Below are 19,999 nucleotides of genomic sequence, written 5' to 3'. Positions count from 1 at the left end.
CAGTTATAATTCCTCTGTTGAAGTAAACAAAACTAAATACATCTGGGGAAATAACTGGTGTGAGTAGAAGAACTGGAACTCTGGTTGCCAGAATAAAATTAAAAGCCAGGTAATAGCAGTCACCTGTAAAACCTGCTTTCCAAAGACAGAGAGAGACAGGATCCCCCAGCCAAGCCCGTCAGCTAGCTAGATTAGCTGGAACTGGGGAGCTCTGGGTTTAGTGAGAGACTCTGTCTCAGTGAATAAAATGGAGAGTGATTAAGATAGCCAAAGCCAACTTTGGATGTGTGAATAAGTGTGTGTGTGTGTGTGTGCGCGCGCACACACACACACACACACACACACACACACACACACACACACACTGTCCCTATCCCTCATGAAGAAACTAAAGCAGAAACAACTTTGTAGGAATAAGTATGATGGCATGTACGATGCTAATTTTTTCACCTTTCTCCATACAACTAGAGGACTTCCCCTGTATGATAGTTTGAAAGTTTGGGACATTTAGATTTCACAGAAAAAAAATATAGTTTTGTGACACAGTAGTTAATTCTGTCTGAGAACTTGTTAACATTTGATGCTAGATTCAAAAACAAATCTCTTTGGTACAAAACCAACCATTTCTTTTAGTGTTTCCTTTATATATAGATTTCTTTTTTAACTTTCTTTTTATTTGCTCTTTGTGTCTTTCAAATAAAGTATCTTGATCCCATTCATTTCTGTGTCCCTTAATATCCACCCTCTGCTCTTGCAACCCCCCTAAATAAAATAAAAAGAATTGAAGAGGAAAAAAAAAGAAAAAAGAAAAAGAGAAGGAAAAACCAGTCTCTTCTCAGAAGCTGTAGTGTGATGCTGTGAGTCACGCAGTAAACCCTTTTGTCCATATATATTTACTTGCAAGTGTTAATTGCAAAGAGTCATTTACCAATGGTTTGAGGCCTCTGGTTTCTGCTGCGCAATTGATGCTGAGCTTTTACTGGGAACTCCTCTTGGTTATCCTGCTGTTGCCCTGTGTTGTGGAGATCCTGCAGCTTCGTGTCTGCAGGACCGGTCCCTTCACATGCTCCTGCAGATCACAGATGGGGTGGGCCAACCCATAACCCTGGGATCTGGGTCTGGGTAGTTGCAGGGTTGATCAGTCCACCAGCTCCCCCTTGTCCTCACCAACAGGTTATGCTCTCCTGCATTGCCCTGGCTAGTTCACCCCTTGCTGCAATGAGCGGGGGGCAGGCCAGTTCTTCTGTTTTCATGTCTTCAGAATCCGTTCTCCCATACCTGTACCTTCAGGGCCAGCTCTACTGTGTTGCCCAGGCTTGGTGTAGGGGCCACTCACTCCTAGTGCTGCAGTTGATGATGGGGCAGGGACAGCTCTCCTGCTCTTATGACCTCAGGGCCAGCTCTCTCACCTGCCTATGACTGTTCTCCCATGCTCACAACTTCAGGGCTGGCTCACCCAGACCTCTGCTAATGGGGTTGGTTCTTTTGTGCTGCCCACATAAGTGCAGGGCCTGCTCTGCACCTCGTGTTTCAGCTGGTGGGGGACAGGGACAGGTCTCCTGCTCTTGTGATTTCAGGGCCAGCTTTCCCACCTGCCTCAGGTGGTAGTGTGTGGGGGAGTGGGGGGAGTGATGGTGATTATATGTATTTTTAATAATTGTATTTAATGAAAAATATTTTCCTTAGAAGAAGTTAATAAGATGCTTTCTATGAACTTGGGAAGTGCATTTGTAAAATTGTAATTGAGCTGAAGTGATGGCTCAATGTTAAGAGTGCTCTGAGTTCAAATCCTAGCAATCAAGATCCAATGAACAGCCAGAATGCCTTTATCCCTAGCTTTGGATTTGGTGGGGGACAGAGATAGTAATATTATTGGGCTCTAGATGAAAGTTCTGTCCTGCCTGATCCCACAACACTTCAGTCCTAAATAAACACAGAGAGGCTTATATTAATTTAAAACCGTTCAGCCTATTGCTCAGACTTATTACTAACTTTCTTTTACAACTTGAATTAACCTATAATTCTTATTTGTGTTTAGCCACCTGACTTGGTACCTTTTCTCATTAAGGCATCTCATCTTGCTTTCTCTGTATTCTGACTGGTAACTGTATCTCTGCCTTTTCTCTTTTTCTCTTCCCAGAATTCTTCTAGTGTGGCCACTCTGCCTGGCTACTGCCCAATCAGTGTTTTAATAAACCAATACGAGTGGCAAATCTTTACAGTGTACAAGAGCATTATCCCAAAGAATTCGGGGGCTTGGTGGCTGCCAGCCTAGCTCTGGGTGCCATGAAAGACCCTGTCTCAAAGGAATAAGGCAGAGAGTCATAGAGCAGGACACCTGGTGTCCTTCTCTGAACTCTGTGCACAGGCCACCACATACAATTGTGTGCATGCACCCCCCCCCACATTTAATTGTAATGGTAATTTCTTTTATATTCATATAGCCTCTTAACTTTCATGTATTTACAAAAATATACTTAATAAGCTATGGTATAGCTAAATTGAAGGGTATGTAAGCAAAAATCTTATCCATAATGTGTTTCTGTTATAATTTTAAAAATGTTAGTATAAAACATGGTATCTATACAGTCTTTATGCCATGAACATTTTACCTACAAAGTGTATGAGGCTTTTATTTCTCCATAGGATATAGGTAGATGAATATTAGTTTAATTTCAGGAAATTGCAAACATCTTAAGCACATAGGAACTAAGCGTATAATTTCCCGGCTCCCTGTGTTCCTTTCCTGGGTGTTTTGGTCAAGTCTGTCTTTTGAGCTTATATAGTGATGGTGCAGTTTAAATGTCTGGGTAGGTATTCATGTGGTAAGTGCAAGCTAAGTTCCTCACCAGAGGAGTGGAGATCTCTTAATGCTTTGTGATTTGAAAGTGTGTGTAAATGAGCTGCTTTTTCATCTCCTAAGATTTTAGGAATAAAGGTTTCTTCCCCTGTGACTCTTGGTACTTGATGAGCTAAACCCATTGTCTTAGGGTTTCTATTGCTGTGATGAAGCACATCATTACCACAGACAACTTGGAGAGGAAAGGGTTGTTTCAACTTCAGTTTTCCATCACAGCTCATCTCTGAGGATAGTCCGGGTGGGAACTCAAGTGGCAGGGAGGCGGAAGCTGATGCAGAGGCCATGCTGGAGTGCCGCTTGCTGGCTTGCTGTCATGGTTTGCTCAACCCATGTTCTAAAATAATACAGGACCACCATCTTTGCTTTAAAATAGAATTTGATACTTAGAGAAAATGATGTGGTTTTAAAAGGTGTGAGTCTTTCTTTGTACTTGTGAGTGGATGGTGAGGTGGGTGTTGCCCTGTTTCTTTTCTTCTGCTTCTCCATCCTTTCTGTCCTCTTTGTTCTTCCCCATTTTCTTGTGAGAGAAAATAGCCCTGAAAACTTGTTAATGATCATGCTGTCTGGGAAATTCTAGAATTCTTTGCCAGTGTCTCTGGATGCTGCAGGTCCAGACAGTAAGTATCATTGCTTGGACTCTTTATAGTCCTCTAGGCAGTGGCTACGGTTGATAGTAGAAAACAAAGCATAAGTTTTGCTTTGTTTTGTTGTGTGGTTCTGAAGCACCAAGAACCAAAGCATTTCCTTTGGTTGATAGAGTGTAGGTGTTATCCTTAGCAGGCACTCAGCTGACAGTTCTTCTCTGCCAGTTTGCCTCTCTGGTTATGGGTATAGTATATAGGCCTCTTATCCCCAACATGATAGAGGCTATAGCAGAAGAATCATGGGTTTGAGAACAGCCTGGGTTATGTAAGGAGACTCTGTCTCAACTCTCTCATCCCCAAAGAAATCAACCAAACAGAAACATCAACCCACTCCCTCTTCTAAAGACAGTGTCTTACTCTGTAGCCTAGGCTAGCCCAGGACTTGTTATGTGGTCCACACTAGCTTTGTATTTGGAACTGCCTTGACTCTGCCTCCCAAGCTGAAGGCTTGTGCTGCCATGCCTAGCTATAATATTTCTTAAAAAAAAGACAACCAGGGGGAAACGCTTGGTTCTTTGAGCTTCAGAACCCAGAAGAACAAAGCAAAGCCAAACTTATCCTTTTGTTTTCTACTTGAGGAACATATTTTTTAGTAGCTAATAATATCCAAAGGTATTTTACCCCCAAATTTCTGTTATAAAAGCTAAAAATAAATGAGAATGAGATTGAAAGAACAGGTTGAAAAACAGAGCGGGACCTCTGACCCCATTGTTGTCTTGCTTTGGGAAAGTTAGTATAAGATTGTAATGCCGTAGTGCAGTCAGTAGCTGTAATAATGGGATCTTTACGAGGTAAATTAATGACGAATATTTGTTCTTGTTTTCCCTTTGTTTCAGGTTTCCCCTCAAAAAACCTATAAGGTAAGTTGTTCTGTTACTTTTATACGGAAGTTGGAGTTAGACTTTAATTAGAAGCATTCCTTTGAAATGATGGGGATTTTTGTGGTTTTTGAGAGTGTAGATTTAAGTAGTACAAACTTTCATAATGCTTCACAGATTTCAAATACAACAGGTGTTGCATATTTTTTCTGGAACACAGCCTTGTTTTGATAATATTTTCAATGTTTTTAATATAAGCATTTTAAAAGTTTATTCAAATTGACACTTTAAGGTCACTCCCTATGAAGAAATTTAATTTTAAAGCCTGTGACTGTTTTGAATTGTGAGTTGCTCGGGGAGGTGAAAATGGATCGCTAGTTTGGGTATGTGTTGTCACTAGAGTGCCTGTTGCTTCCTTTAATGAACTTTGGCACTGATTTAGTTTTAAGTATTTTAAGATAATAATGGGAAAAATACTGAAAAGACTCAGATTTGTTTGTGCGTGTGGCTGTTGCATACACTGTGAGCCATCATGTAGTTGCTGGGAATTGAGCTCAGGACTGCTGAATTCTTTGAGGCACTGTTTTCTGATTGTTAAAAGGAACTGTAAAAATCAGTAAACTGTAGGCTGTTATTCTTAAGAATAAAATTATGATAAATACTGCTACTACTTGAGGACCTTTCATAATCAAGAAAATAGATTGTGTAGTATATATGGCATAGGTGGAATTTTAAAGATCTTTGAAAAAATATAGAAACCTATGCTATTATAAGACAAACTTAGTTCCTAGTTTTTTTGTTTGTTTGGGGCCGAGAAGATGGTTCTGTGGTTTAAGGGGGCTTGCTGCTCTTGTAGAGGATCAGATTTTGCTCTTTATCACCCACATTGGCCAAATACCGATTGCAAGAGACCTCATACTGTCTTCTGACTTTCATGGGTACCTGCATACACATGTGCAAATAAACACACACACCATAAAAATGCATTTGTGTAGTTTTTACATGAAGTTTTATTATTATGCTTTATTTTACAGTAAATATTTTGATTGTTTTAACTTAGGCATGGAAGTATTTTGAATCGAGAGTCACCAACAGATAAGAAACAGAAAGTTGAACGCAGTACATCCCATGATTTTGACCCCACAGGTAAAAATACTCTTGTTTTTCCAAAGAATAGTGAAATTCCAAATCATGCAACTTAATTAAATTGAAGCACTCAGGTGTGGTTGTTTCTACCCCTCGGTCATGCCCTGCAGTTGTATAATATTGCTGCAATCAACAGGAATGAATGCATTTTGAACTCAGCGTTGTAGATGCCACAGGGGAAGCATCATTGTAGGAATCATGAAGGTCATAGAAATAGTGGTGTAATGATTAGAGATTGAGGGTACACTGAGGTCTTAGAATCAAGATGAGTCATGGCATAAGTACTACTAGTGTGTCATAAAATGAAGGATGTTAACAACTGGGAACTTGTGCATTCTTTTAGAACTCAGCTGTTATTGTTGTGAATTACGTAGTTGCAATGCAACTTGAAAAATTTATAATTACCACATTTCGAATAAGCGAATGAATAGAAATCCCTTTATTTCATCTTTCCTACCCACCTTTTTTTTTTTTTTGATTTGTGTTTGTTTGTTTTTGATTTTGAGACAGGGTTTCTTTGTGTATCTTTGGCTGTCCTGGAACTTGTTCTGTAGGCTAGGCTGACTTCCAACTTAAAGATTCACCTCATCTGCCTCGATTGCTGGGACTAAAGGCATGTACCACCACTGCTCGACTTGTGATGTTTTTGTTTTTTGAGACAGAGTCTTCTTCTGTAGGCCAGGCAAGCCTTAAATTTATGATCTTCCTGCTTCAGCCTCCCTAGGCATGTATCACTGTGCCTAGCAGAAATCCTTCCTTTTCTTCAAGTGTTCTGAACTCATTGGTTTCACATCCTCCATCATGCTGAGTTTTCCTAGAATTTTCATGTCAGCCAACATAATTTATATTCTTTTTTTTTTTTCCTTTGGTTTTTCGAAATAGGATTTCCCTGTGTAACAGCCCTAACTGACCTGAAACTAGCTCTTATAGACCAGACTGGCCTCAAGCTCATAGAGATCCGCCTGCCTCTGACTCCCGAGTGCTGGAATTAAAGGCGTGTGCCACCACCGCCTGACCCATAATTAATATCCTTAATATTATACTCAACATTGAATTCTGCTGTTTTTATTTTCTTTCTCCATGTAATCTTAGTGCTTATTTTTCTATTTGAAATTTGTATGTTATTTGAGCATATATTATATTATTTAGTTGCATGTTCCTGTGGCAAAAGATAAACAGTACACTATGCTGAGATGCATAAATATGTTTCTTAAAGAATTCTTACTATTACCAGTCATGGTAGCACATGCCTCTAATCTCAGTACTCAGAAGGTAGAGACAGGCTGCTCTCTATGAATTTGATGCCATCCTGGTCTACAAAGCAAGTTCCACACGGAGAAACCCTGTCTCAAAAAGCAAAAAAAAAAAAATTTTTTTTTTACTTAGAAATATTAATTTCAAATATTTAATAGAGTGTTAATGTTTTGTGTGAATAATTGAAATATTTCATGTGGTTTAGCATAGTTTTCTTAATTTTGAAAAAATATTGTAAGCATTTGTATAAGAAGGGAAAACTAAGAAGTAAGTAATGAATTATTTGCTTTACGTCTTGGGTAGTAGTAAAGAAATTAACAGTTAGTTTAGGTGCTTTGGTGGTGAGAGTAGTAACATGTCAGAGATCTCCACGAAGCTCTGCACTTCTCATGCCCAGATTCCAGGTCATGGCTCAGAGGCTTATAGTTATTTCTGTAGCCAGTTATTGTCTTTAATAATGGTCACAATTTCTTCCCCAATTCATGAAAATGCCATAATCCTTTTAGTCTTGTTAAACATATTCTGTATGCTTGTGTATGAGACACTCATTTCCAAAGACAGATCTCTCTAAGAGGCACCATACTTCATGGTGAACTGAATGGGTATAGCTTGAAGTGCTTTTGCCAACTCTACAATTATCAGATGAGATATTGTGTAGACTATTCATGTGTTGTTTTGTTTGTATTTTTATTCACTGTCTTTTCTTCCATAATCTGTAAATATGTCATTACCTGTGCTGTTCATGACTGACTTCTAAGTTCTATCACCTGTAATGTTCATACTTCATGTTTGCACGATTTAACTTGATCATGACTCATTCTTTTATCCCCCATAAAGTTTCCCCCTTCCATTGGTCTCCATATTTTCTATATCTCTCCTTTTCTCCCGCTCTTGTGCAGATAGCTCCTCCAAGAAGACAAAGTCTAGTTCAGAGGAGAGTAGATCCGAGATCTATGGTAAGCTGATGTAGCTAATGCGGCCTTGCACTTTTGCAGCTTGCTTCATTCTGTCTCATTTTGTTTTTAGTAACTGCAGCCTTTCTTGTCTGCTCTGCATGGCATGATCTGCAGGGAAAGGGAGCCTGGGGTTTGATGTGGCTGTAATATGGAAGCTTAAAATGATAAGAAACTAACATGATAGGTTGAGAATAGGCCATGTTACCTGTTTCCCCCTTGTTTATCTTAGGAAAATGGGGTCAGGAGCCTCTCAATAGCACGGATGGGTTTTGAATTATTGCCAGCCTCTCTGGTCTCATTCACAGGTTTTGAATTATGTAGAATTTAAGCAACTTAGTCATTTCTTATAAGAAGAGTTCTGACATTATTTAAATGTGTTAGCAGTTCTTTGAAGTTTTCGTTTTATCTTATATTTATAATTTCTAATTGTTTTATCACCTGGAAAAGTCATCCTTATAAAATGTATCCCTAATTGCAAAAATTTTTAAGTTTTTAGGCTTAAAACATGTGTTCCTTCTTTCTGAAAGTTTTCCTGAAGCTTACTCTGAATAGGAAAATTTCAAAATACCTTTAAAAACATAAAGAGTAGGTCTAACCTGAATGATGAGTGAACACAATGAAAATCTAAGTGCTTTCAGACTCTGTCCTGCTGTCCTAAATACAACAAACCATTAAGAAGTTCATGTAGATTTTTCCTCTCTTTTTGAAGCTCTTTGGAGCAGGATTTTATTGTGCAGCCCCAGGCTGCTCTGGAACACACTTTGTAGTTCAGCTGACCTCAGACTTGCAGTGTCCTCCTGCCACTGCTTCCTGAGCACTGGGATGGTGGGCCTTCACCAGCACTCCCTTGTTAGGTTGTTAAGGAAGGTGAATACGTAAGGCATTGTCTGGAACAAGACTCTGAAAATCCTCAATGGAAGACTAAGCAGATGAAGTCTTCTCTAACAGAGCCAAGATCTATCAGGTGGATGTTTACTTAGGTGTATTTGTTTCTTACTTGACCCTATATGAGGAAAAAAATGTATGGAATTAATTGTCCATACTTCCTTGAGACTATTTGGCAGTTGATGCCTACTGGCATTTGTTACCACTTAGTGCCGTGAAACCTTAGTATTTGGTTTTGAAGCATTTAGTACTTTATGTTAGGTACATGTTCATAACACTTTTCTCTGTTGTGAAGTTCAAAAGGAAATGTTTACCAAGCCTTGTGACACATTGCATTTCCTCCCAAGTTTTGTTTTGTTTTGTTTTGTTTTGTTTTGATAGGGTTTTTCTGTTTAGCTTTGGAGCCTGTCCTGGGTCTTGCTTTGTCACCAGACTGACCTTGAACTCAGAAAGATCCACCTGCCTCTGTCTCCTGAGTGTTGGGATTAAAGGCGTGCACTACCACTCGGCTAAAGTAGTCTTTAAATATCCTGTGTTTCTATTGTAAGTAAGACTCTTCCTGTGCTTCTTCTTTGCTGAGGATTGCGAACATCATCTGTGTGTCTCGGTCCTTCCCAGCAACCTGTTCAGGGTTGCAGTTCACTTTGCTCACCAGTTTTCTAGGTCTTTGCTGTGTGTGTAGGAGCTTGTTCATGTTGGATGAGGATTAATGATTTAGGAGTCTGACAGAAAATATCTTGCCAATAATTTTCTTAGAGTGATAAGAGTTTATACTAGTCCAGACGCGTCGTTGCCCAGGGAAACAGAAGCGTTTTGAGTGGTGCTCAGGAAGTAGGGTGTGACCTCTTAGTGCATTTGTCCCTTGAGAACCCTTGAAATTCCTTTTTTGATTGTTGTTGAAGGAATTGAACTATGACTCCTCAATAAACATTAGAGGGATGAGTTAATTAAGACAGCTGGCATGTGAATGCTAGCTTCTCTTTGTGAACATGGTGTGTGCAGTTAGCTTAGGTGAAGAGTGCGCGCTAGGGAGTCATGGAAAGACTGGAAATAGGGCATGACTAAGTAGAGCCCCAGTAGCCAAGGGCGTCCTGCTCAGTGAGGGTCTTGGTAGAAGCCCACTTCAAGCTGTGGAAAGTGTACATTCTCTTCTCTTGGGATCAAATTCTTTAGTTGGATGCCTGGTGTAGATGTCACTCATAATTTCAAACTCACTTTGCCATTCTTAGAGCTGCTTTAAGGGTTAGATTAACTTTGCCCATTTAAAGAGGAAAGCAAACTTTGTAAAACTCCAGTGTAGTTTGGTCAACATTCCATTGTTCTTCTGTACATTTTGGAGTCCATTGCATGTGTATGGATATATTTTCTGAACTGTAATCTTAATATGCCCAATTTCTTATTGTATGTAGTCTTTTTTTTGAAGATAGGTGCGCATATAACCCTATATGGCCTTCAATTCCTGATCTCTGCAACCACCTCTTGAGTGCTGAACTTACAGGTCTACACCACCATCCTGGGATGTTGTTGCTGTGAGACTGTCTTTCTATGTGATTCTGGCTGGCCTTGAATTCAGTAGTAGTCCAGATTGACCTTAAGCTCAACACAACTTCTTAAGAATTGGGATTTCAGGCATATGTCTAATACTGTAATGAAGAACTTTGTGGACTGCTATGGTGGTATGAGGGAATCTATAAGATGTCTTTTAAAAGCCGTCTTAACACACTTCGGCTGCCATAGCAAAATACCATAGTCTGTGCAGCTTAGAGAATAGAAATTTTATTTTTTGAGTGTTCTAGAAGCTGGAAGTTTAATATATAAGAGCTGCTGTAGGCTGGTGAGGTTGCAGATGACTGCTTTCTTATTCTCCCTTTATGTGGACCTCCTGGACAGAGACTGAGATTCTGGTGTCTCTTCTCATTCTGTCATGAGAGTCTCACCCTCATCACCTCCTCTCTGCCTACCTCCAAAAGCCTGCCTGCAGATACTATCACGTTAGGAGGTAGGGTAGCAACATAGGTTTTGAGGGGAGATGAACATTTAGACTATACTAGAAGCAAACTGTTAGCACAAGTATCCCTTACCTGAACTGCTTGAGACCAGGTGTGTTTAATATTTTGAAATACTTTCATATATACAGTGCATTTATAGGGGTGGAATCGGAATCCTGGCATAAACTTTGCTCGTATTTCATGCACTGTATGTGTGTGTGTGTGTGTGTGTGTGTGTGTGTGTGTGTATGTATGTATGTATACACACACACACACACTAAATATACATAGTCTGAAGGTAGTAGTTTTAGTAATTGTGAGTGGTCGATTGAGGTTTATCATGTGTAGTTAATGTGAAGCTTTTTACTGTGATATCATGCTGGCATTCAAGATATTTCGGATTTTTGGAATATAGAATTCAAATTTTTTTATTAGGAATGATCAACCTGTGCCTGGATATGGTTTGTGTATTTCAGAGAATAATTTTTAAATATCATGTGTTTCTCTCATTGAAGTTTCTCATATCTTTAAAAGGAAAACTCTTGGTTTGACTCTTGCTCACACCAACTTACTATTTTCTCTGTCCTTCAGCTTTGCAAAGAACATTCTGCCCTGCTAGCTTACACCCGAAATAATCACACAGAAACTGTATTCATTAAACATTGCTTGGCCCATTAGCTCTAGTTTCTATTGGCTAATTCTTACATCTTAATTTAACTCATTTCTATTAATCTGTGTATCGCCACGTGACTGTGGCTTACCAGCAAGATTCTAACCAGTGTCCATTCTCAGGCAGAAGATCCATGGTGTCTCCCACTCTGCCTTTCTTCCCAGCATTCAGTTCCGTCTTCTCCACCTACTGAAGTTTTGCCCTATCAGGTGCAAAGCAGTTTCTTTATTCATTAACCAATGAAAGCAACACATGAACAGAGGAACCTCCTACACCATTTTTCCTTTTCTGTTTAAACAAAAAGGAAGGCTTTAACTTTACCATAGTAAAATTACATATAACAGAACTGGTATCAAATAAGAATTACAGTTATAATATTGCCTAAGTAAACAGGAAGTGCATTGTAAGCAACTTCCAAAACTCTAGAATTGATGGAAGCAGGAACCCCAAAGGATCATCTCACCTTTAGGCAAGTTTAGCAGTCATCTCTCTATGGGTGCTGAATGTCCAGTGAAGCAGTCCAGGCAAGAGCAGTTTCTTGCCCAAATGGCTAGCAAACTCCATAAGGGAGCCTCTTTGATGTCCATCTTCCTCTTGAAGTAGCTGGTGCTGTCAGGAGCAGATGCGTCTCATTGTCATGAAAAGTCCTAAGTTATTAAAACAATTTAAATCTCATATTTTGTAGTCTTTGAAAGATATGAAGAATGCCTTTCTAAAATATATCTATGCACATCTAGAAAATCTAACTAACATGACTACAAACTTGACTATTATAGACGATTATTTGTTAACCTGTATTTTTATTTATACATTACATTTTTAAATGAGCTACACAATTACAATACCTTAATCAAGATCAGAAATACATATACACATAACAAAATTGACCTTAAATTTGTATCAATAAATCAAGATTTATACCAATGCAAATTATTCCTATCTATATCATATCCCCCTTTAAATGTAAAAGAATATTTATAAATAGTATTTGGGAATATGGGCATAGATTTATTCATACTTCTTTGTGCTGTTTGGGGGCACTGTTAATCAGGTCTTTTATCGTGTATCCTGTGTGCTAGGTTCATCTCAGTCAGCAGTTAGGTGAAGTAATTTTTTGAGGGTGTTCACGGCAACCTTTCAGGAGGGCGTGGTCTATGAAACCATATTTGCCTGGAGGCAATCCACATGTTCTCATCTTCTGTGAATACAAAAGAAGAACCTCTTTTTCAAAACAACATATCCTTAAACCCAAATTTGGAACCAAATCATGATACCTTTAGAACATATATGCTGGTTTAGCTTAGCTCTCTGTACTTAGCTCCTTTACAGTCAAAAAATTTAAAGAAAACACAATAATATACAGAATCCAGACTCTCTCTTCTTTTACTCTTTTCTCTTCTTCCTTGAAATCTGGCTTCTGAACTAACACTATCTTAAAGGTAAATCAAAATATCCTGTTTGAGAACCTGTTAGTGTTGTCTGCGTTCACACCTCCTCTCAACTACTCAGCAGTGCAAAAACCTTTTCTTGCTCTCTGGAACATTTCGTTGATCTGATTCTTTTCCTTTTGTTATTGTGTTGTCTGTGTATTTGATTGGCAGCTCACTTTAACCCTACAGGTTTTTGTATGTGTATGCATGTGTGTTTGTATCTCTCTTCCTCTGTGTGTGTGTGTGTGTGAGTACACATGTGTGTTTTTGCCTCTTTTGTGCCCATGTATGTATACATTTGTGTTTGTGCCCATGATCCTGTGTGTGTGTGCATGTGTTTGGGATTAAAGACCTGTGTTACCATGTCTAGCTTTAGATTCATAACTTTGTGCACTTCAATTTCATGTTGATTCTATCGTCTGTTTTGACCTGTCAAATTAATATTACTAAAATAATGATTGTTATTCACTTGCTAGGCAAGTACAGATAAATACTAATGTGTGCTGTACATTGTTTCCAATTTATCATTCTGCCCTAATCTTCTAGTCACATCAGAGTACCAGACTCCTTCCAGATGTTTATTCCCTGAGTATGTTCTGGTCTTCTTGCTTTGCTCTGTGCAATTCCTGTTGTCTTGAGTGCTTAGTTTTCCTTCTGCAGTTTCTGATACTTCATTTTCATGCAGTTAGATAAGAGGAGTAAGTTTGAGATAGCAGTTGTCCTTCATGCCTTAGGAGGATGTGTTATATTCTTGAGCTGTAAAAAGAGTGAATTAAGTATTCTTTTTTAAAAATATTTATTTATTTATTATGTATACAGCATTCCTTCTATGTATACCTGCAGGCCAGAAGAGGGCACCAGACCTCAATACAGATGATTGTGAGCCACCATATGGTTGCTGAGAATTGAACTCAGGACCTTTGGAAAAACAGGCAATGCTCTTACCCTCTGAGTCATCTCTCCAGCCCCTGAATTAAGTATTCTTACCAGAATAATAAGAACCACATGAAGGAAATTTCTGATTAATTAGCTATATCTAGCCATTCTGCAGTGTGTGTACACTTCAGAACATTATATTATAGACAGAAAATAACACACAATTTTATCAATTAAAAATTAAATACTGCCTTCTTCACAATGCTTTTCTAGGATTGCCCAGCTACATTTGTTGTTTCTGAACATTGATGTTTGCCTTTGCGTGGAGTTGCTTACATCTGTACTCATTGTTGCAAATCCCATAATGCCTGACTTGCTGGAAGTGAGTTTTTGAATGAACCATTGTTGAAATCAAGATAATGTATTTTAGTAGAGAGAATAGATGGAATAAAATCTAGACTCATCTTAATTGGATCTTTTCTTCTCTTCCAAAAAACATTAAAGGAGAAGAAAATGTAATGTAGAAAAGGGATTTGTTTCTGGTGGGGATCTGAAAGAATGAAGTCAGTGTACTTGGAGCTTGAGGTTACTCGTGTTGGCAGTTTTGTACATTTAGAAGGCAGAAGCTTCTTAATCAAAGGATTATCAGAGGTCTTACTCATAAAACACGTATGTCTGGCAGCAGTTTAAAACTGAGCTGTTTTTTATTAGGTTGCACATGGTTTTTCTCCACACCCTTCCCTGCAGCTAATTCTTAAGAGGTGAGACTTAGAGAAGTTTGTTCATGCAATAAAATAAAAGGTGAAGAAAGACTAATGTATACTTTTTAAAGCAAATGTAGTATGGAAGGCTTAGCATATTGCCTTACATGTTTAACACTTCAGTTTCTTTAAATTTTACTATCTGGCACTATAGTTGTAACCCTCTTTCGGGAATATATTTATAGTAGAATTTGAGCATACCTTCTCAGCAATTTTCGGACCTTTTACTGCTTCCCCCCCCCCCCCCCCGCCTGCAAAGCATTCCAGAGATTAAGTTTTTTTTTTTCACTTTCAAAATACTCTCATTGGTAGTTCCTGTTGAGTAAGATGCAGTTTTAGATGGGCATGGCAGTGTGCTCTTGTAAGCCCAGCAGAGGAGGACCACAGATAGTGAGTTCAAAGCCGACCTCCTGAGCCACCTAGCAAGACCTGTCTCAAAACAAGGAAACAAAAAACAAAAAAAAAGTAATTTTTGTTTGTTTGTTTTGTTTGAGATAAGATTTCTCTGTGTAGCTGTGGCTGTCTTGGAACTCGCCTTGTAGACCAGGCTGGCCTGGAATTTACAGAGATCTGCTTTCCTAGTGCTGGGGTTATAGCTGTGTGCCACCACTGCCCAGCTTCCAAAAGCAGTTTTTATTTTGGTTTTATGTCTATATTGTTATATCAGAAAACTGTGTTCTTTGTTATTATGACAAAATACAACTTAGGAAAGGCTAATGTTTGTGTAAATTTGGTAGAGCATCTTTGCTTCATTAAGAGAATAAGCCTGATCCCAGCTGATTAGCTTTGAGGTGAAAGCTCAAAATCAAGACAGGAAATAAAGAAAACTTTATCAGTAGAGGTATTATTAGTTAGGGACAGGTGGGGAATTAAATTGTTACAGCTGGAGAGTTACCAGACAGATCATTCATTACCGTGCCCTTAAGTTGTTTTTCTACTGTGAATAATCTTCAGGGCTATGATTTTTCTTATTAAAAATGGTTGAGTGTTATTAAATTTCCTTTGTGGAAAATAAATTCAGACCAAATTTTTTTTATTACTTTTTCAAAGATTTGAATTTATTTTGTTTGTGTCTGTGTGAGTGTGTGCATACATGAGTGAGGGTGCCCACAGAGGCCAGAAGAGGGAATTGGTCTTCTTGAAACTGTAGTTATGTATGGTTGTGATGGGGATGCTGGGATTCAAGGTTTACTCTTCATGATTGAACAAGCAAGCTTTACCTCTAAGCCATCTCTTCAGCCCCATAGTACATTAAAAAATTAGTGTGTGTTTTGTGTGTGTGTTTGCACACACATACATGCTCACTTTTACAAGCCAGGGTATTGAATGTGGAGATCAGAGGTTCAGTTTGTTATTGCCACAAATCTAATTGTGTGCAGATAACACATAGGATTGGACAGAATAGTACTGGTAATTTGGATTCAGTTGCTTCTGAATTGGCTGTATGGGTAAGACTTACTTGCATTTTGCATTTCTTACATATTAAAAAACACCAGCATCTCAGATTAGCAGTTAGAGATTTAGGTGGGGAGAGTGCGGGGTATCTAATCCAGGGCTTCACGCCTGCTAAGTACGTGGTCTTCCACTGAGCTAAATTCTCATCTGCAAAGGTACAGATGTAATATGGAAGAAATGGCAGAAGAGAAAGAAGTAGAATGTGTGGGCTGCTCTTCTTTCGCCTCTTCCTTATCTATCTATCTATCTATCTATCTATCTATCTATCTATCTATCTATCTATCCATCCATCCATCCATCCATCCATCCATCCATCTATCTAATCTTTTTTTTTTTAAATTTTTGTGATTTATTTATCTTTCATTTTATGTGCATTGGTGTGAAAGTGTCAGATCCCCTTGAACTGGATTTTCAGACAGTTGTGAGCTGCCATGTGGGTGCTGGGAATTGAACCCGGGTCCTCTGGAAGAGCAGTCAGTGCTCTTAACCGCTGAGCCATTTCTCCAGCCCCATCTATCTAATCTTTAGGTGTAGAATGGAAGAGCCAGGTGTAGGGGGCACAGGCCTATGATTCCAGCATTGAAGAATTTTAAGTGGGAGACCATTTGTGCTGCATAGTGAGATCTCATCTTAAAGAATAAAACAAGCAGTAAAAAAAAAAACAGCAACAACACAAAACCAAAAACAAACAACTCTAAAACCCAAACAAAAATTTAAAAAGGAAGTGTGTTAGGCAGAAGCCACTTAAAAGGGAGGAAGCAGAACTTTGCCTTTCTTCAGCATCCTTTAGCAGTCTGCTGGGGCTCTACGCATGTGTATAAAAGTCACTGTGCACAGTAGGCGCTTTCTATGGGATCCTGACATACCGGACCGTAGCAGTCTGCTGGGGTCCTAAGCATATTTATAAAGTTCACTGTGCACAGTAGGCGCTTTTGTTTTCCCATGGCTGTTTATCTTCCCTTCTGAGCTTCTGTCCATCTTGAGACTCTTCTGCTTTTTGGAATTTTATTAATTACTTAATCAATTTTTAAAGAATTTCCTTTTTTACCAAGTAGACTGTACATCAGGTTCTGAAGCAGGTAGAACATCCCTACCCTTGGGACATGTAACAGTAATAGAATAAAAACAAATACTTGTCTATGTGTAGCAGTAATGAATTTTGGGAATAAACAGAGGGCGTAGTGGGAGTCTATAGACTCTGTCTTTTACCAGGATACCAGGAGAAACTTTTTGGTCGGGGCATTTAGAGAAAGCTTTTAAGGCATTTGTTTCTTGGGGACTTCCTGTTGTCTCATTTTCTGAAACTGCCTATAATAAGAAGCCCCTGCTCTTTGTCAATTTCCTTCTCTCTTCATTATTGACAGCTAATTGCCTTGTTTAAACAAAAGGTAGTTGGAGCATGGTAGCCCACATCTGAAATCCCAGCACCTGGTGGTAGAGGCAGGAGGATCAGGTGTTCAAGACTAGCCTTGAGCTGGGCGGTGGTGGCGCACGCCTTTAATCCCAGCACTTGGGAGGCAGAGGCAGGTGGATCTCTGTGAGTTCGAGGCCAGCCTGGGCTACAAGAGCTAGTTCCAGGACAGGCTCCAAAGCCACAGTGAAACCCTGTCTCGAAAAATAAAACAAAACAAACAAACAAAAGACTAGCCTTGGCTACATGATGTATCTTAAGACCATGTCTTAAAACAACAGTAAACACTTAGACAAAGATATAAAGGGGTTACTCCCTTTGAGCATCATTTATATTAATGGTATGAGCCATTAATACTTTACAAGTATTAGTGTACTTGTAAAGCAGAGGCGACAGAGACAGGATGATCCTTGGGCCTTGCAGGCCAGCTAGTCTTACTGAATGGTGAGTTCTGGGTTCAGTGAGAAACTCTGTCTTAAAGAGTAATGTAACCTGACACTGTATTCTGAACTTCCCACATGTGCATACATGTGTAAGCACACATGCCTATGCCACACACAGAAGAAGCCTTTTATACCATGTTTTTCAGCTCTTATAAGACAGTATGCAAAACAGGGAAGCTGCTGAATTTTATATTTAAAGTCACAATGCCAGTTTTGAAATTTTGAATAATGTTGAGGCAACAGATAATTATATTTCAAAAAAAAAACCAAGCATGGGGTTTAGAAAATTTCTACAAAATGCTGCTTACTCCTTTTTTATTTTTATTTTAGATTATTTTATTTTATGAATGTATTTTTTCCTGCATGTGTACCACATGTATGCCTCATGGCCATCAGGGGTCATAAGAGGTCATTGGATCACACTGAACTATAATTAAGTATGGTTGTGGACCACCATGTGGGTGCTAGGAACCAAACCCAAATTCTCTGGCAAAAGCAACAAGTGCTTTTATCCTCTGAGCCATCTCTCTAACCCCGACTCTTTTTAAAAAATAATTATTTTTGTTTTTAATTATGTGTGTGCCAATTTGTGGTACGTAGAAGGGAACCACGTAGGCCAGACCCTTGGGTCCCCTGTAACTCCAGCTCCACTTCTTGGTGTGGGTACTGGGAACTGAACTTGGTCTTTTAGAAGAACAGTAAGTGCTCTTAACACACTCCCTCCAGCTCTACTATGCCCTTACTCTTTGATCTTGTTTACTAGTGATTTGCAGAGAATGCTTTCAAAGAACAACTAATACCAATACTTCTCAATAGAAACAGAAAGAACACAGAGAATGCTTTCAACTTCATGTATTCATATCCATCCTTTTCTGCTGCAGGAAAGAAACAATACAGAGCATGTGAAAAAGATTGAATCCATCATCTTCCCTCACAACTCAAAAGAGTCTTCTGCCTTAGCTTCCTGGCAATTAAAGGGGCCTCCACAGCCCACTTTTTCTTTTTAGGGGGTGGTGGTGGGAGCAGAAATTAAGGTCTTGCTGTATATCCCAGACTGATCCTGAACTTGTCTATCTTCTTGTCACAGCTTCTTGGCTTATATTGCAATACCATATCAAGTCTTAAAAGGTTTAATTCTGTGGCTGGAGAGATGGCTCAGTGGTTAAGAGAACCTCTGCTCTTCTAGGGGATCCAGCTCCAATGTCAGCTCAGTGACCGCCTCCACCTCCAGTTCTTCTGGACTTTGTAGACTGGGAGTGCTTGTGGTTCACAGACACACATACATGCAGGCAAAACACCCATAGACATTTAAAAGAAAAAGGTCGGCCTCTGGTGGGTTTTTTTATTCTGCCCTCATTACAATTTAATGTTTTGTATGGATGGTGTATTTGTGAAAAATAAATACTATTTACTGTTGAGTAGTTAATAGAATTGAAAGATTATAATATTTCTTAATGTTGAAAGCTGATTTTTTTATTACAAAAAATAAGACTGTACTCTTTTTACTGGTTTGGAGCAGTTTGGCAACTGAATATCCTCATGTAGCCATTATGCTAATTGAAGCATAGATCATGTGCATCACTCAGAAAGTTCCCTGTCCCTCTGCAGCTGCATTCATCCCTGGTGATCACTCTTCAGCTTCCTGCTGCTGTAGCTTAGCTTCTCTTACTCCTTCTTGTATGGTGTGGGCTCATGAAGTTAGCATGATGCTTCTGTTATTCATTCATGTTTGCTATGTGCATGAAAGCATCCCCCCCCTTTTTCTCAAGATAACATTTCATTGTATGACTGTGTCATAACTCCTATCTGTTGATGGACAGTTGAATTGTTTTCATATGTAAATGTTACTTGATGTGTTTATAGGAAGTTCCCAAAGTGTTGTCCCACTGACAATGTTAAGAGAATTCCAGTCACCCGCATCTTGGCCAGCATTTGGTGTGCTCAGTCTTTCCATTGTTACCCATTCTGATTGGTGCATAGTAGTTCTACTCTGGTTTGAACTCAGAGTTTCCTCAGTGTTGCTGATGTTAAGTACCTTGCATGTGCCTGTTAGCTATCAGTGTGTCTTTCCTATGCTCATTTAAATACTTTATTCCTTTTAATCTGGCTTTCGTTATTGAATTAGGTTTTTAAGGAAGAAATTTATTTTTTAAGATGTATTTTTATATTATGGGAATGAATTCTTTGCCTATATGTACGTGTATGTACCACATATATTCCTGGTGCCCTTGGAGGGCAGAAGAAGGTTTCTGATCCTCTGAAACTGGGATTATAGGAGGTTGTGAGCTGCCATTTGAGTACTGGGAATTGAACCCAGGTTCTCTGCAAGAGTAGCCAGGGCTCTAGACTACTGAGCCAGCTCTGCAGCCCCTGGAGTTGCTTTTAAAGCATAACCTGGGCAC

General features: G+C 39.0%; 1 protein-coding gene across 4 annotated transcripts in view; it reads left to right on the top strand.

Moving 5' to 3' along the window:
* Positions 1-19,999, top strand: part of Arhgef12 (Rho guanine nucleotide exchange factor 12) — a 134,127-nt gene that overhangs the window by 53,801 nt on the left and 60,327 nt on the right. For 2 of the 4 annotated variants that reach the window (XM_048417100.3, XM_087905545.1), the window contains exons 2-4: positions 4,341-4,364; positions 5,383-5,468; positions 7,622-7,678. The exons of 1 other annotated variant lie outside the window; for it this stretch is intronic. In XM_048417100.3, coding sequence (XP_048273057.3) covers positions 4,341-4,364; positions 5,383-5,468; positions 7,622-7,678 — 167 coding nt within the window. The remainder of the gene's footprint in view (positions 1-4,340; positions 4,365-5,382; positions 5,469-7,621; positions 7,679-19,999) is intronic. One more of the 4 variants, XM_048417102.3, reaches the window with a different exon arrangement.

This window comes from Myodes glareolus, chromosome 4 (assembly GCF_982192425.1).
Source record: "Myodes glareolus chromosome 4, mMyoGla1.1, whole genome shotgun sequence".
NCBI classification, from domain to species: Eukaryota; Metazoa; Chordata; class Mammalia; order Rodentia; family Cricetidae; genus Myodes; species Myodes glareolus.
This window is presented reverse-complemented; position numbering and strand designations above follow the sequence as displayed.